At 37.7% G+C, this 19,371-nt stretch overlaps 1 protein-coding gene across 1 annotated transcript; it reads left to right on the top strand.

Annotated features, from left to right (window-relative positions):
* The first annotated feature begins 15,997 nt into the window (after positions 1–15,997).
* LOC139825062 (putative nuclease HARBI1) lies at positions 15,998–17,776 on the top strand. The gene is made up of 4 exons (XM_071797600.1): positions 15,998–16,231; positions 16,587–16,916; positions 17,039–17,183; positions 17,327–17,776. The coding sequence occupies exons 1-4, from the start codon at positions 15,998–16,000 to the stop codon at positions 17,722–17,724; spliced, it is 1,107 nt and encodes a 368-aa protein (XP_071653701.1). The 3' UTR covers positions 17,725–17,776.
* Positions 17,777–19,371: the final 1,595 nt, after the last annotated feature.

The raw sequence follows: 19,371 nt of genomic DNA on the forward strand, positions 1-19,371 counted from the left end.
TCGTGAGGAATGGGGATCCGCGGACCGTCGATGTAACGAGATATCTGATCCGTCGGGAAATCGGAATCGCCGATCTCCGATCGCATCGGAAGTTTCTCGAATTTATGAATGTCGTGAAATACTAATGTGGCGGGATTTTGATGATCATGAAATGTTTAAAAGAGACATCGTATGAAGCGAAGAGAGAGGCCGCATATATGCGTTTGTAGATTTTTTTCCTGGAAAGCATCCGTCGCGAAATCGGAATCGCCAATCGCCAATCGAACTGGATGTTTCTCTATTACCAAATATATTGGGAAAGAATAGAGGATGGTCGAGAAGACGGTAGAGAATATAACGTCTAATTGATTTAGACGTGTTAGTGCAACACCGCGGTTTCATCATTAAAGTAAAAATGGATTTCGAAGAATTGCACTTTGAAGGAGAAGAAAGAATGGAAGTTGAAGCAAACGAGGAAGAATGGAAGTGCCTGAAGAAATGGAAGTGCCTGGAGAAATGGAAGTAAATGAAGAGGAAGGAATGGAAGTTGATGATGATGATGATGCAGTATTGTCAGACGATTCATGTTATGATAGTGAAATGTCTGAGGATGTTTCGGAAGAAATATTCAGAGTCATGAATCAGGCTGAAGTCAATGCGTTAAATCCTCTTACAAGGATGTGCTGCACGTATTTTTACTTTACTCCAGGACAGACAAAGTTTTGTGCGTCATGCATCGTGACAATCGGTGGATTATTCTCGATGCTGTATGCTTGTCGTAAACATGACACCAGGCGGTATATTCTGATGAACGGCCTCTTTTGTTCATCGTGTGGGGGGCCACTATATCTCATTTCAACATGTAATATGTGTCCTATGTGTGTTTTCGTGTAAATATCGACTGTTTAGACTGCAGTATTTTTAAAAATATTTTAAGTGTATATTATCTAAATTAAGAGACCTATACTGCTAAGAGACTAACAATAAGTGTAACAATAAATGTAACAATAAAAAGACAATCAATGTTGTGTGACACACAGTGCGGAAGGTGACTGAGAGCCGGGAGATGGTATCCAGCGATGGTAAGCAATTTTTTTACAATATAAACGTGATCGCGGACCCCCTCGCCCCGTGGCACCCGAAAACGCGAACGCTCCGCGGCGCGGCGAAAACGCTGACTCCCTCGCCCCGCGGCGCCGGAAAACGCGGTCACCTCGCGGCGCTGGAAAACGTGATTCCCCCCTCCCCCGCGACACCGGAAAACGCGGACCCCTTCCTCCGCGACGCCGGAAAACGCGGTTTCCCCCTTTCCCTCCCCGCGGCGCCCGAAAAAACGCGGTTCCCCCCTTCCACCTTTCCCGCGGCGCCCGAAACGCGCGGTTCCCCTCTTCCCGCTCCCCCGCGGCGCCCGAAACGCGCGGCCCCCCCCTTTCCCTCTCCGCGGCGCCCGAAACGCGCGGTTCCCCCCTCCCCCGCGGTCCTCCCGAAACGCGCGCCCCCCCCCCTGCCCGCGGGTTCCCCCCCGCCCCTCACCCCCCCTCATTGCCCCATGGGTTAGAACAAACGTTGCTTACCTACTAAAATACAATCAAACTTACGTCAAACAAAATAATTTAACATTTACCTGAGGAATAATGGTCTGTGCATTCTTGTATATGCTACTATCCTTGAATACGGCAGCATCGTGCACACTCCCAGGATGTTTTATTACAACATTTCTGAACCTAATATAACAGATAATTTAATAATTTTAGATTCGGTATTTTCCAAGCTCAGTTTTTCACGCTTACCTTCTATTGTGGTCGACAACAGCCATTATATGATGTCCATCCTTTCCTATTCACAAAGTCTCGATAACCTTCATGTGGTGCGGTAATTGGGATGTGTGTTCCGTCAATACACCCAATCAATTGTGGAATAAAGCTTCTTTTTCTAAATTGGAGAGATATGAACTGGGCTTCATCTTCAGAAGGCATAAATATGTTTTCTTGTACCATGACATTGTTGATGGTCACTCTAAATAAGCACTTTCGAACTGTCGATTTGTGAACACCCATCACATCACCAACGACTCTGTACTCGGCACAACTTGCTAATTTATACAGAGCTATTGCGACCTGCTTTTCGACAGATAAAGGCTGTCTGGATACCAGGAAAAGTGGTTTGGGTTCTAGTACAGTTCGAATAATGTCGCAAAGCATTGTGAAAGTTTCTTTCGACATTCGAAAAGTGGCCAGCCATTCTGACAGAGTAAAATGCTCTCCTACGATTCTTTGCCAAAAATCATTACTCCTCTTTTTTGGTCCACATTCTTCTTCGGTATTGAATACCATCTAAAGTAAGGGTCGGTGATATCGGATCGGTCATTTGACTCCATTGTACAAATAATTCATTCCTCTGTTGAAGGCATAATTTTCTCAATCTCATCCTCATACGTTTCATCATATTCCTCAGCCGTTTTTTCCTGGCTTTTTGCTGCATATTTAAATTTGTTCTGCGTTTTTCTCCATTACTTTTCGTTACTTTCACTATAAATCGACTGACACTTTACACAGAATTACTCATCCCTCCATTACCGAAAACATTGAACTTTATCCTGGATTAAAGACCTAACCTAACCTGTTGTGAGATGGAACGGTGTAAACAGGGATGTATCAAATATTTAGTCCGCACCAACTTGATGCGCGTACCAACCGATTTAACGGTGTAAACTAGATTAATGGTTCATCGCTCCTCGGGAACCAATCGTGGATCGATCTCGAGGCTCAATAGTAAAATGTAAAGTGTGTAAAGGGTGAATATATATCATGCTGACGGTTTGTACGTCTGGAAAGTTAATTATGATAGGAATAAAAATAATTAAAGTGACCACTAGTGTGTAAAGGGTGAATATCATGCTGACGGTTTGTACGTCTGGAAAGTTAATTATGATAGGAATAAAAATAATTAAAGTGACCACTAGGTATTCTTTTATCTTCATCTTGTGAATATCAATGTTTTTAAGGTAAATAGTAAGGTTCTGCTTTCGCAACGTGTGAGTACGCTAGTAGTAGAATGCAAATGATAGATATAGCAAACAGTATAAAAATAAATAATAAGACTAGAATTCTGAACTTATCTGAATCCATGGCCTGTGATTGGCTCTTTTTCAATGACTCTATTTGAATCTTAACTCTCGGTTCACCAGGATATCTGGGATTGGTAGGATGTGTTTTTGGGGTAATTGTCGCGTGTTTCAGTATCGGTATATTGTTTTTAATCTAATCTTGTGTCTTACGTCTAATACATGCAAACTAAATAATAAAATGTTTATCTCTCTAATAAATAAGAAAAAATATATCTGAGACTCTATGTCTGCTTAATTAAATGAAATATCATAATCTTGGGCCTTTTTGGCTCACAACACTATTAAAAACTTATGGCTTATGATAAAACGTAAACAATGTTTGTCGCGCACGGGTTTTAGTTGTCCGTGGCCTTTGGTTGGTCCGTGGCGGTCGGATCTTCTATGATGTCCTCCGTCACTGCCGATTGGCTGCTCGCCACCTCGCACGCCTCGCCGTTTCCAGCGGGCTGCTCTGCTCCATACGCCTCGCCGTGTCCAGCGGGCTGAATCCCCTCGCCTAATATTATGGCCTCGGCCACCGCTTCGGGAATGGATTGTATGATCTGCTCACTCGAAATGCTTTCGAAGCTGCAGTCGTCCAATGTCGCGTCTTTGTTGTCCCCTTCTGCAGTCTCGGTCGACGGCTCCGCCATGCCCTGGTCATGCGCTGCTGTTGGCGTCTCTCCGATTGGCTGGCAGGCACCGCTGCTGCAATCAGGTTTCGACGATGGAACGGGGCCTTGAGCACCCGGTTCCAAGATTAGGTTGGAAAGTAGCATGTGAATAATTACTTGGCTAGAACAACAACCAAAGGAGGTTAGGCTGAGATATTTTATTTCAATTAAGAATAAGTATATAAAAGCAAAAATTATTGCTTTTTTTAGCTATGCCACCAAAGTAGATAAATGGACGAAAGAAAAAGAAAATATATTAGTATATTTAGTTGAAAAGTGTCCAATATTATGGGATGTAAGCTGCAAAGATTACAAAAGAGTTGATTTGAAATATAGCAAATGGCATAAAATAGCTGAAATTTTAGGTCTGTCTTTTGATGGTAAGTAAATTTTTTAATTTTGCTTTTTATAAAAGTACATTTATTTATATTATTATATTGTTTTAAATGAAGAGACAAAAAATTGTTATATTTATATGTAGCATGCTATATTACAAATATAAGAAGTTAAAATATCTTTCAAATAAATATAAAGTACGTTATATACATATATATTATATATATATATATATATATATATATATATATATTTAAATCATATTGTACATTTTTATATCTTACAGCTGATGCAGTACAACATAGATTTGCTAATATAAAGCATACTTTTATGACTAATTATAGAAAAGAACGTGATTCAAGAAGCAGATGTAGCGGAAAGGGCACGGAAGAAATATATAAACCAAAATGGTTTCTATATGATAAACTTAAATTTTTTGAAAAAGACAAGTGCTCAGGCACCAAGTGTGTCTAACTTGCAAAGTCCCTCAAATGCTTCATTTTCTGGTGAAATGGAATGTTCACAAGATACTTTACAAGATACTTCACAAGATATGTATGAAGATATTGAATATTTAGAAGACGATGTTGCTAACATACCACAACTAAATTTTCTTAATAAGCAAGTAAACTTTATTGATAAATGTTAGTTAGGAATTGTAATATATAAAAATTCATAATGTAACATGATAGTTTAAAATTTAATTTGTCTATTTTTTTTTTAATAATGCACAAATTATTTTATTTTAAAGGTTTTTATTTTACAGGTTTTTTTCTATAAAATTAACACTTATTTCTCTCTATGATAGTAGATATTTTTATAACAGATTGATTTGATATTTAGCACTTTACGTACAATAGAATCTAGAAATAAAACAAAGCAATACAACTTTTTTTCCAATGTTGAAGTACTTAGGTTAATTTTTTCTTAATTGTATTGCGCGCCTCTTCCTCGAGATCACATGTAGTACCGCTACTATGCACCGATGTCGCCACAGTTTTAAAGTTCAAAACTTTTCGCTTTGGTTCGCTTCCGTTTTCGTTTCCTTCCATTGCTCATTCTTCTATTTTGTGCCGATTAAGCCACACGTGTGTTAACGAGATTCCGAAGAAAGGGAAAAAAGGAAAGTAAGAGAATTGTCCTCGAATTCAGAGGACAACAAGGATTTACGAAAAAGGATTAGACCATTAGAAAAGGCGTTGAGACGCAAGGAAGAGAGCAGCCGACCGAGATACAGTAAGCGAAGAGGTTAACTGGTCAAAAAGCCATACATCGACAATGGCAGTAAGGCGCATGGGCGAGGTTCAGGCGTCTTGGTTGCAACCAAGTCGTCTTGAGAGTGCAAATTTGAGAAACGTCACATGCACAACCTCTCCACGTTATATCCTACGATGATTTAACCATCAAGCCTGTCTCAGGGCTGTAGTGACGTCAGAAAGGTATGCGCATAGCCGAGATTCAGGTGTCTTGGTCCAACCAATTCACCTTGAGAATGCAAATTGAAGGTCTTCAGTTCTGCATAATCTCGCCACGTTATGTCCTACGATAGTTTGACCATCAAGTCGGTCCCGAGGCTGTAGTGACATCAAAAAGGTAAGCGCATATGGGAGATTTAGGTGTCTTGGTCCAACCAATTCACCTTGAAAGTGCAAATTAAAAAACTTCAATTGTGCACGTATAACTCGCATATGCAAGGCCAGGTGTCTTGGTTCAACCAATTCACCTTGGAAATGTAATTGAAAAATTTCAATTGCATACATAACCTTACACATGACATTCTGTGACCCGGATATAATCCGTAGTATATCGGTTCAACCGATATATTAAAGAAAAGCTATATTCCGAGTATGAACCACTTAAGACTGTCATTTTCTAAAACAACCTGTTTTTGTTTCTTTATTGTAACAGGAGGTATCAAGGAACGTTGTGCAAGATAACATCTCGGAAGGATAAAAGCGGTCACGACTATTTTTACAGGCGACATTATGATAACGATAGGCAAAGTTATAACCGGGATTATTATCCGGATGATCACCCGTATGACGATGACTCGTTAAATGACTACGACGGTGAAAGTCGGATACGAGGAGTCATTCGTTTCTATTTCAAGTTCCACAGGACGGAACCTGAGTTCGCCTGAGTCGGAGGTAAGCAGCGAGACTGTTCTAAAGGTTTTCGAAAAAGCGCCATCTGAACAACCATCCGGGATAACAGGTGATTAAGCAGCTGCAGGAGGAGAAGAGGCTCTCGGTAGAGATCGCATAATGCCGGATAGAATCCTAGCACTGGCGGTGCACAAGGATCTTGCAGTCAGATGAGAAGACATTAGAAAGGGCCTTCTAACTAAGGAGCAAATAATTTCTCTTAAAAAAGCCCCCCCCCCCCGGAAAATTATACGGTAATAGATCCAAAAAATTAATTTGGAGATAAAGTCTGCTCTAGACAACACTAATGTTAAGAGAGACAAACGTATCGTTGAGAAACCAGCATAAATGGCTGCTGACATTGCTGGAGTTGCAAAGGTTTTGAGTTCTATGCTGAAAGGAGACCCAGAGAATAAACTGGGTCTTGTGGAAGACCTTAGCGAGATTATTAGTTGACTTATGTGATCAGACAATGAATCGCAGGAGTCTTATTTTGAAGCCTATTGTTACATAAAATATGTAGAAAAAGCTTTAACATAATTAATTTGTTGCGATAAATTTTACAGGAACAAAGAGTTCTTCGAAAAGGATTTAAAGAGTGGCGTAAAAGCTAATCAGAAATCCAAAAAACTCGCGGGGGCCATTTTGCTGAAATCGACAGAAGTCTTGCGGCCAATCGAAGGCGAACAGACACAAGTAGACGTACAATCAGCGACAAAACTCATCCTCTTAAGGTCGCAGTACCTATCAAAAGCCGGGACAAGCGCCTGCGAAGAAGAATTAGAAATAAGTAAGGTGGACTGGCATAGTTGAAATGTCAATGGGCGTGGTTGATTTCAGATTCAACCATCTTGAACTAGATTCAAGATACTGTTCTCATCAAAGGTGAGACAACTCATACGTCCGAAGGAACCACAATGGTCTGAGCAGGAAAAATTTTGTCCGAGCAGATTCGGGAACAGATTGCGTAGCTATCAAGGAGGCAGGTCAATTCGAAGTGCCAGCCAGTTTCGAATCAAATTATTGCAAGAAATTTTTTCTTTTTTGCTCTTGTGCCTAAACAAAATGGATCTTGTAGGCTAATCTTAAATCTACCTTAATCTAAAAACGTTTAATAAGTTTATCAATATTGAAAACAAACTCAAATAAACAATAGCTAAAGGCTATTTCATGACATCAATTAAAATAACGCGTATTATTCAATTCGCATGGCTAGTTCAGATAAAAAATACCCAAAATTCTTATTCGAAGATGTCCTCTACGAGTTCAAATGTTTACCCTTTGAGTTAAACACAACTCCGTACACTTTAACAAAAATTATGAAGCCAGTCAATTATTACCTAAGGGAATTGGGCTAATTATCCGTTAATTATTTGGATGAATTGCTTCTTCTAAGCAAGACACATGCGGGTGTTTGAAAAACGTACGGATAACATGTAGTCTTTTGACATGTAGTCACTTGGATTCATAATAAATAGAGGACAGGATAAAATAGAGCCGGAGATCGAATATAGTGTCCTTAGTTTTAGTTATAATATGACTAAGTAAGGGTCAATTGAGTTTATGCCTTGCATTAACAATTCTGAAAGATTCACGATACAATCTTTTGTTTAAATGTTTCAATTCTTTATTATTTCCCGATATAGGGACATCGAAAAAACCCGAACAGTTTTATAAGTTTAGCTCGATTATACGATACTCTATTCGAGATTTTACTAGGTTCATAGGAACCTTAGATTCATGTTATACAGTATATAAATTGGTTCAGTGCGAAAAGCATGAGTGAGAAAAACTATTGCGTTACAGAGAAATAAGGTAATTTTAAAGCTCGCATGAAATTAAGCGACGAATTAAGAGAGGATTTGGACTGATGGAAATCGCATTTTGATGCTGCGAAATGTCCTATTAAAAGTTAAACCTGCTCTAGAAATAATCTTGGATACGTTACTCTCAGGCTAGAGTAGTTCTTTGCCAAAGTTAACGGGCTCACGGATATTGGAATGTCATATCAATTATCTTGAGTTGTTAGTAGGTTTTTGGTCTTAAGTATTTCGCGAAAAGATTCAGAAGTAGCGATATCTTCTTATGTATTGATAATACAACTGCAATCACTTATATGAACAAAAGGAGCGGCATTCGGTTTAAGAAATTGAGCAAGTTGGCAATAAAGAATAGATTCTTAAATTTTCGCATCGTATATACAATCCGAAAAGAATGTCGAGGCAGATTTTGAGTCGAGAGGTCTTGAGCCGAAAGCGGAGTTTACGTTATTAAATGCAGTGTTTCAAATATTAGTACAGAGGTTTGGAAAACCAGATACGGAATTATTTGCATCTCGAACAAATGCAAAATCATCACGTTATATCTCATGGGTAAGAGACCCAGAGACGGTAGCATCCGACGCGGTTTCGATTGACTAGAGACCGTTTCATTTTTATGCAATTCCTCCGTCTCGATTATACTTCGAGTTCTGGAAAAGATGAGGGCGGAAGGTTCAAGAGGTATTGTAGTGGTCCCTAAGTGACCGGTTCAGGCATGGTACCCGGTGTACATGACTGTTGGATTCTGAGCGTTGTTAATTAAAAGCGAATAAGTATCTTCTGTGTTCAATCGACAGGAAGCCACATCCTCCTAGGAAAGGATTACTTTGGTTGTCGGGGCACTGGCATGCAGAAAAGCTTTGAACTGGGAGATGTACGAATAGATGCGACAAACATCATGTCTTCTTCGCTGACGGAGTCCTCGATTAGGCATTATATATCTGTAACAGCCTCATTACAGGGTCCAAAAGTGGAGAAGATGTAAGATCGAAGAGGCCTTCTAAGGTAGTTGAGAAGTTGCGACCTAGCATACCAAAATATGATGCTACAAAGGACCTAAGGTGGTATTTGATCATGTGAGTAGCTGAAGTGCCAATAAAGTCATAACGTTAGAAAAACTATCTTGGAAAGCTAGCGCCGCTCGCCCTCACTAGACAGCGTATGCAAAAAAAATCCCTGACAGGGTCAAGACTTTCGAAGCTTATCAATCCACAACCGAGGGTGATTGTTCTGACTTATCACGAAAACTTGATCTTGTGCGTGGTCTCTACGTTGGAAATGTATCTTTACAAGACTAATAGAAACGAGGTTGTTTATGTCTTTTAAAAGACCCTTCAAGTCGATATCCAGTCAGACTTTAAGTCGCTGGATTAGAAATACTCTCAGTAATAGTGAAAATGACACAAATATATTCAGCGCGTATAGAACCCGCTATCATGCCTCAACTTCGGCTGATAAGCGAAGTGGCATAAACATAGACGCTTTTAGAAAGGCAGTAGGGTGGTCGGAGAGATTAAAAACTCTGTTGCGAGATTTTATAGTCAAAAAATAGTGTCAACTAAGGATGTTTTTGCTAAGCTATTCTCAGCAATACAAGTTAATTACAAAGTTCTTAGTTATGTATCAGTTCTTTAATTAGATATGTATACACTAAATACAGTTAAAATATATAATTTTGTTCTTTTTATGAAATCTCAGATATTATTGAGAAATTTTATTATAGAAATATAGTGCCATTTAAGGATGGTTTTGCTAAAGCTATACTCAATAATAAGATTTTAGTGATATAATAATGTTTTAGTTAAATGTATATACACTAAATGCGGTTAAAACACACATAATTTTATTCTTCCACAAAATCTCAGGCATAATTTATCTGCCGCAACAACTTTAAACATCTACATGTGATCTCGAGGAAGAGGCGCGCAATACAATTAAATGATTAAACGAACTTACCTGTAAGTGAAGTTTTATCATAATTGTATGAAGCGCCTCTTCCGAAGAGATCAGTCCCACCCAGTATACACCCAATTCTAATATTATTAGATTCCCCATATGTTACGGCAGCACTTTAAATAAATGAGCAATGGAAGGAAACGAAAGCGGAAGCGAACCAAAGCGAAAAGTTTTGAACTTTAAAACTGTGGCGACATCGGTGCATAGTAGCGGTACTACATGTGATCTCTTCGGAAGAGGCGCTTCATACAATTATTGGTTTTTATACTTCAAAATGCATTAATCATATAGTAAAATAAGTTAATAAAATATTTTATTTCAGCAAAGGCAACCCATTTCTAATGATAATGAAACTCAGCATCATAGTAGCTCCGATAACAATATTTCTCGCAATATTAGAAATGTCCAATCAAATTCTTTATCTTCATCTTGCAATACATCTCTACCTAGCAGTCAACCAACATTTTATTTCTCAACAGCACCACCAGTAACTTCTTGTTCCTCTTCTATTTTTGTTATCCACCGAAATCATCTGTGGATAACAAAGAAAATATGTATGTAAAAAAAAGAGCTACAAAAAAGAAAAGAGAATCACTAATAGAAGAAGCAGTTTTGGCAATTAAAACAATGTCTAATCAAACTGTTGTCTAACCTTTACTTGTTTTTCAAAATGATTCAGTGGAGCATTTTGGAAACTTTGTGGCAGCAAAATTACGAGAAATGCAACCCTTTGATCGTAAACGTTGTGAGGAAGAAATTATGAAGATTCTTTTTAATCATTAATTTTCGAATCTAGAAATAAAACAAAGTAATACAACTTTTTTTTGCAACGTTAAAGGACTGAGGTTTAATTTTTTCTTAAGTACAAGAAGTACAAAGATTACTTAATAAGATTGTTATTAAATATTATAAGATTATTTAACAAAATAATGGTTGTTATACTTGAAAATGCATTAATTTACAATTCTAGAAATAAGAAAAAAGCAATACAACTTTTTTTGCAATGTTATTTATACTTAAAAGGTTAATATATTTTTTTTAAGTAAAAGAAGTACAAAGATAACTTAATAAAATGATATTAAATATTATAAGATTACTTAATAAAAATTAATGGTTATTATACCTCAAAATGCATTATAAGTAAAAAATTATTTTTAATCTAAAATATGTTAAAAATGTACTGCTTAAATGCTTCAATACATATATGATATCACATAAGCATTTTGTTGACATAAATGTAATATTTATTTTATAATAAATTTTAAATTTATGTTGCATAATTGCGTATTTCTTTTTATTTACACCAGCATATTTAAGAAAGAATAATTAAGTATATAAACTTAAATACATTAAGCTGTGCAGAAAGCAGAAAGAGTAACTTTGTGAGTAATTAATTATTTATATGATTAATGTTCTTCCCTTAAAACTGCTAATATTCAAAGTCATATAAACAATTTACACCAGTGTTAAAGTTTGTGTTTACAATGCTATAACTCGATCCGAGTTTGTTGATAGTTGCTACAAAAATACTATTACGTAAGTAATTTTTTAGTCATTTGTAGTAATTTTTATATCTTACTACAACTACTAATATGGGCCGATTTTTAGCATCATGGACACATGTCTTAATTATAGTGAGAACATTGTACGTACTGGTCAAAATGTGTGTCTGTAATTATCGATCATACGTTCCTGCCACGGAACAGCTCCTGCTCCGTTGAAATAATTGCACTATTCGTCTCTAAGTTCAAAAGCGGCATTAGCATGACGATTACCTCCTTGATTGGCTAAATTTATCATTCCTGCAGCAGGTTCTTGCTGCCATTCTCCTGGCTGAATTCTGCACATAAGTTCGTCTTCTTCATTCAAAAATGCAGAAAGAGTATACATATGTCTCCCTACTACTTCAGTTCGCAACATATTGTGTATGCAACAACATGCTAATACAATTCTTGTAGCGTCTGGATCATACCGCATTGCAGCCCTAAAAATTTGAAATCTTGCTCTTAATATTCCGAAAGCGTTTTTTGAGCATCGTCGTGCTCTGGACAATCTATAACAGAAAATAATTTTATAAACAATATAACTAAATTTTAAATTATATGCATAATAAAATTGATCTATAGACAGACGTCATTTTTTATGTAAAAGAAATTACCTATAATTAAATATTCTCTTATTTCTTCTACCGCTAGATTGATCTCGCGGATATGGAATTAAAACTTTTGTGGTTAAAGGGAAGCCTTCATCTCCAACTAAAACGAATTTTTTTTTTTTTTTTTTTAATATGTTTATTACAATCTGAAACAATAGCTTAAATAAGTAATATTTTTTACAAGTGTTTATTTGACGTGTGTTGAGTCTTAGATCATATCTAAGCTCGTAGCAAATAATCAAGTAATAAAAGTCGCATCACTTAGAGTCATGTTATATAGATATAAAACTATTGTGTGACTAAATCGAGTGGTTTTCTGCGCTTAAGCCTTCTTGGATCCCCCTCAGTATCCAGAAGCTGGAGAGCTTCCACGTTAATATGTTAATATGTTCATGCAGTTTTTTCTTATGCCTTAGAGCATGTTCCCTGATTATTTCATCCACGTTCCTCAGGTTCAAGTCCTTGTGAAGATCTTCGTTTTTCTGATACCATCTCGCATTGGTAATAATTGTACGTATGATTATATTTTGTAAACGTTGTACAATCATACGGTTTGTATCCAATGTACATACCCAGATTTGGATGCCGTATGTCCATATTGGCCTTATAATCGTTACATATATTAATCTTTTGTGATATAGTTCCAGCTTAGAGTTTCTTCCAATTAGCCAATACATTTGTCGGATTTTGAGTCGTATTTGTTCCACTTTTTTCCTAATGTGATGCTTCCACGTTAAACGTGTATCTAAATGCATACCTAGGTACTTGGCGGTGTCACTGTGTGGTATTTTTTGACCGTCTATGCATAATGAGTGTCCCGCTTCTACTCGTCATAGGGTAAACGTGATATGCGTAGATTTTTGCTGATTAAGTTTGATTTTCCAATCTTGCATCCATTTTACTATTTTATTTATCGCATTTTGAAGATTAACCGTTGCTTCCTTTTGCGAGTTTTCGACCGCCATGACCACTGTGTCATCAGCATAAGTGGCAAGCGTAGTGTTGCTATCTGTTAGTATGTCGGCTGTATAAAATAGATACAGGATAGGTCCTAGGACACTACCTTGCGGCACTCCTGCCTTTATTTGGTAGTATTCTGACTTAGCATCGCTTTGTATCACTCTAAATCTACGTCCAGATAGGTACGATTCAAGTAATCTGCAAAAATTGCCTGGTAATGATCTGCTTAACTTGCATACCAGTCCCTCGTGCCAAACTTTGTCGAAGACTTGCGCTACGTCCAAGAATGCTGCGGAGCAGTATTTCTTCTCCTCAAGCGCCCTTTCTATAACTGAGGTTACTCTATGCACTTGATCTACTGTAGAGTTTATTGCGAAAACCAAATTGATGATCAGGAATGTTTAACAGAGGTTTTAGACGTTTAAGAAGTAGAAGTTTTGAGACAGTCTGGTACATGCTCGAGTCTTATGCAAGCATTGAACAAGTATGTTAGCATTACAATTCCTTTTCTCGACAGTTCTTTAAGTACTTGAGGTGTGATTTCATCAATGCCAGGTGCTTTTCTAGGATTTATGTTTTTGTCTATTTCTTGTGCTATCTCAGTGGGTGTAACATATTTGATTTGTATATTATTATTTGTGGCGGTCTACGCCACCAACGATACATCCCTGCGCGATGCCTGCAATACCGGCAGTTCACAGCGACGCCGCCAGGCGTCGCATTGCCGGGGCAGCTTCGCGAGTTCAAAGTTTTGCATCAACGAATATAAAGGGAGACCCCCTACGGGCTCGAGCAATTCTTCTCGGCGCAAGTCGCCTACGGCATAGAAGCGCCAGAACGCTGAAGCCTACCTAAGCGCTAGACGCTCTCACGGCGCAAGACGCCCGCGCACGGCACCAGCCGCTTTCACAAGCGCTAGTCGCTTCCTCGGCGCTGGTCGCCTACCCAGCGCTAGTCGCTTCCTCGGCGCTGGCCGCCTCCCCAGCGCTAGTCGCTCCCTCGGCGCCGGTCGCCTACAGCGCGAGCCGCTTACTCGGCGCGAGTCGCCTACGAGGCGCGAGTCGCCTACAAGGCGCGAGTCGCCCGGCCAAACACGGCGTTCGGTCGCCTACCACGGCGCAAGTCGCCAACAGCACCAGTTGTCTCCTCGGTGCGCGGCCAACTTCAACGGCGCTAGTCGCCTACCAGGCGCAAGTCGCCCGGCCAATCGCGGCGTGCGGCCGTCCGACACGAGGCGCGAGACGCCAGCCAATAACTGCGCGTAGCCCCTACATCTCGCGCATACCACTCCGCGATACCGCGACCGCGACACAACGACCCGGATCGTCACGCGATACAGACGCTCGCATCCTGGAATCTCGTACGCCCGACAGGAAACCGTCGGAAGGCAAGACGCCGCGGCTGTTCGAGGAACGATTCAAACAGAAGGACGATGATCCTACTCGGCGACGCCGGACCCTGCCGATGCCTTTACGGGCTATTACATACAGAAAACGAAACGTGCAGCTCTCTTCATACTCGTCCGGAGTGACAAGTGTGCCTAGCACGACCGCGGCCGCAGACGCCGCCAAGCTCGTCGAACCCCCGAAACGCGTGAAGGCCAACAGGTCAAGGCGAGATATTCCGATAACCGAAAGTGTAAATAACGTGTAAATATAGTATGTAAACATATATTTTTGTGTCGCCTACATATATCTCTTCCCTCCTTTGCGATTCACCTAACCTGGGCGATTCCTACACACGCACCCAGTAGCTGACTAAGTTAGAATAAGCATAGCTGACTAAGATAGATCACCGCTCTGAAGGAAAGTAGCAGCGCCCATATTATTAAAAGTCTTAGTAGGCACTATTTTAGATTGTATATCATAAGGTTGAAACACCCTCGATAGGTGGCGAGCGAACAATTCGGCTTTTTCCTCGTCTCTACGCACCCACCTGGGGCCCAATTCTGTACACGTTTACCGATGGTCGTCGGTGTCGTTAATAGCGTCGAGCGACACGTATCGATAAAAGCTATTCTGTACGCGTCCTAACGACGAACGCGTTTCGACGACCGTCGGTCATGCGTCGGTCATGACCGACAATGTCGTTTATGACCGACAACTTTTATCGAGGTACCCCGGGTAGGACGAAAACGTTCTACCGACAACTTTTGAACTGTCTGATTGGTCAGCGAAAGAAGTAATAGTTTATAGGTTATCAAGAAAAGTGTCTCGCCTCGTGTCAAGTGTATGTACATACGCGCTAGAGACGTAAGGATACACGGTATGTACACATATATTATTATTTTTAATTGGGGATCACAAATCTGAAAATAATATAACAAATTTTATTTACAACATAAAAATGGAACAAATTATATTATATTAATATATGTGTACACGGTATGTACACATATATCAATTATTTTACAACAGTATTTTGTGCACGATTGTTACAATTATCTAATATATTTGTTTTTTTATATCTCGCAGCACCAGATACTTATACTGCAGTTTGCCTGGCGAAGGGCGTGCTGAAAGGCCAGCGAATACCAACAAAAATTGGTCATTATCAAGAGAAACGATAGTGTCTCGTGCCAAGTGTACGCACTACAGACGTAAGGATACACGGTATGTACACTATAACAGTATTTTGTGCATGATTGTTACACACACAAGCATCTAATATATTTCTTTTTATCTCGTGGCACCAGGTACTTATACTCCAAGTGTGGTTGCAGTTTTACTGACAAAGGATGTGCTGAAAACCCAGCGAATACGTAAATAGTTAGGTATGTAAGAGTTGCAAAAGCTGTCACAGTAAGTTGTTTACAGGAATAATAGCGCAATAATATAATTTTCAACGCTTGCAGCACTACAAAGAAAATGGCACACGAGTTTCTCGCTTGGGAACATTTGTTGTTACAAAACAGAGTTAACAATATGGAACGTCGTGTACAAAAAAGGGAGTGGCGAGATAATCATGATCCATTTGAGTTATCGGATGATATGTTTATTAACTTATATAGAGTAAGTCCAGAAATTGCTATGGATTTGATAGACATTTTGGAACCACGATTGCAACGTCAACGTATAGACGGTCTTAGCACAGAACATCAGGTATGAATTATTTAAATATTTTTTGTGTAAATATCTTCATTAGGCTTATCGATTACATATTAATAAGTAATGCAGTTTATGAAGTTTGTAATATATGTTATTTAGAAATATACAAAAGGGGTCTGGTAATGAGACGTTTAGCAGAATGTTATTTATTTTGCAACTTTTTGACGTTTAATGTTGATTCAATATGCTATATGGAAAAATATTGTTCGTTAAACATTAAGAATTTAAATAAATCACAACAATAATGTAGATTTTTTTAGTTAACTAAAATAAGAAATTTTTAATGGTAATGTTATATATTATATTTAAAATTATAATTGAAAGAATAAAAGAAATTTTATTTTTATAGGTATTAACTGCTCTGCGCTTTTATGCAGTTGGGTGTTACCAACGTGCAATTGGAGAACAATGGGACATTGCTGTTAGCCAACCTACTGTCAGTAGATGCGTACGAGCTGTGACCAACGCTATTAATGACGTCTTACTTCGTCATTGGGTACGATTTCCCATGACAGACATTGAACGTTTTGCAGCTAAAGAAAAATTTAGAACTGCACCTCAACCCTTTATGGGTGCTATTGGAGCAATCGATTGCACGCACATAAGTATTTTGGCACCTCGACAACATGAGGAGGCTTACGTGAATCATTGGGGTGACCATACACTCAATGTCCAAGCGGTACGTAAAGTAGTTATAACAAAATGTATTTGTAATGTATGCCATGACTAGAGGTGTTAAATTTGTAAATATAATTTGTTCCACTTTTATGTTGTAAATAAAATTTGTTATATTATTTTTAGATTTGTGATCCTGAATTAAAAATATTAAATGTGAATGCACGATATCCGGGTGCCCGGCATGACGCGTATGTTTGGTCAAATTCTCCCGTACGTCGAATCATGGAACGACGATATAACAATGGAGAGCGCAATACTTGGCTGATAGGTAAGCTGTATGTTATTAACTTTATTAAACAAACATACATATAACTACATATATAAGTATAATACATATTATATTTACACGTGTAGTTATATGTATTTTTATTTAATAAATAACATATATATTATATATGTACTTGTTTCTAGGTGACGATGGTTACGGACTTGAACCATGGCTATTCACGCCTTTAAAACATGAAATACCAGGTTCTCCGAGATATCAATACAATGAAGATTTGTGCAACGCAAGGTCATGTGTAGAACGCTTATTTGGTGTATGGAAAGCAGTATTTAGATGTCTGTCAGCACAAAGGCAATTAATGTACGAACCTGATATAGCTGGTAAAATAGTCAACGCATGTGCTGTACTACACAACATGAGAATTGCACATCGTTTGCAAGATATAGAAGTAGACGAACAAGAAATTTTACATCATATACAGATGAACGATAGAGCTGTCAGACAGAATGAAGCTTTACCAGGGCGAGCAATTGCAATTCGCATACAAGACAATTTCATTGCTCGTCAGTATGGTAGAATGTAAAATGTGTGTAATGTGTTGTAAAGAACTACAGGAACAACTATTGGCGTATAATAACACGGTACTCTATCATACTTTAATTATCACGAACGTCATTGCGATTGTAAATAACTTAATCAATTTTATAAATGCGCATTGTTGTTACAGAATAGCGAGTGAAAAGCGGAAATGAAACGACTGCAGATGGCCTTGTTGCGTACAAGCGTGAAAGAATGTGACGTGTGCAAACAGAGATTTGTAAGTAGGAGAGATCAAACATGTCAGACGATGCCGAACAACTTATTGCGAAAAGTCGCAATAAGTTGTTCGGCATCGTCTGACATGTTTGATCTCTCCTACTTAGGTCGTCCTACAAAGGTCGGTCTCGATCGAAGACTATAAAAGAACTTGAGAAGCAAATAAGAGTACGCAATAGAAGAGTACGAGAAGTTGTTCCATTCCAAAAATTCATGAATTACGAGAATATTTCACCGCGTTGCCATATACTGATCAAATTATCATCGATTACTGTAATTAATAAATTAACATTGCGTAATTCTACATTGTGGTCTTCTGGTGGAATTTAACATTGATGGCTCTAACAATTGCTCTAAAGTTCACATAATGTATAGAGCATATAAAGTAAATATTTTTAATGTTACGATAATACGAGATGTAGAGTTTTATATTATTGTAACACAGAGATGCAAACTCGATTACTTATTTTATACGTCGACTCCAGATGATAACAATATATTTTTTGCCAATTTTACATGTTTTTAAGATAATATAACTCCTGTAATATATTAAGAAATAATAGTTCAATATTAGGGCATAAGGTGTATATATTAAATTATTATATGGCCAAGTAGTTATAAAAATTAAATTTTTTAGCCACTGTTTAAATTGTGCCTTCTAGTTTTACGCATGACATTATTTTATATGTGTAGTTTCAAAAACAATAGTAAAGCCTCTTGCACAATAGGAGATGATATACTATAATACGTTATACTATAATCGTTTATAATCGTAATGGTTATAATATGTATATCGCTTTAAAATACAACTGATAATAATTTATGTAAAAATCTACACAGTCTCTGAATACAGAGTAAAGAATACACGAGATTAAATTTATATTGCAGGGTAGAAAATAAATATCTCGATGAAGAAATAATTATATTCTTGAATTATACACAAAATAAGAAAAAGTTAGACAATCACAATTACTAAGAGATTTGTATAACCAAGAAATGTAAAATTTAAATTTAATTTTATTTAGAGTACATATTGGCAAAATCAAATTTCTACTTACATGATTAAAATATTGCTTGATATAAGGATTTTGTGCAAAACGTTTCATATGAAACGTGGAAAAATATTAATATATAACTTTCTTGACTTTTTAACTATAGGATTACTTCCTTTCATGTATTTTTCTTTCTTTTTAACAGAGATACTAAAACGTGTAATTAATACTTTTACTTATGTATCTTGTATATTTTGCAAAAATGTATTGACACTTGAAGAAGTTCTGTAACATAACGTTTTATTTCCGAGATATTTTGTTGTTCACAAATTATTTAATATTACTTAATGATTTGTCAAGTTTTGCTTTCTTCGTAAAAGTGTTTTATTCAGTAATGTAGCTTATAATAAATACATGAACAC

Source organism: Temnothorax longispinosus, unplaced genomic scaffold (assembly GCF_030848805.1).
Source record: "Temnothorax longispinosus isolate EJ_2023e unplaced genomic scaffold, Tlon_JGU_v1 HiC_scaffold_86, whole genome shotgun sequence".
Taxonomy (NCBI): domain Eukaryota; kingdom Metazoa; phylum Arthropoda; class Insecta; order Hymenoptera; family Formicidae; genus Temnothorax; species Temnothorax longispinosus.

Coding starts and splice junctions, on each gene's coding strand:
- LOC139825062 (XM_071797600.1), top strand. CDS start 15,998: ATGGCACACGAGTTTCTCGCTTGGGAACATTTGTTGTTACAAAACAGA. Junction 16,232..16,586: donor GTCTTAGCACAGAACATCAG/GTATGAATTATT, acceptor TTATTTTTATAG/GTATTAACTGCTCTGCGCTT. Junction 16,917..17,038: donor ATACACTCAATGTCCAAGCG/GTACGTAAAGTA, acceptor TATTATTTTTAG/ATTTGTGATCCTGAATTAAA.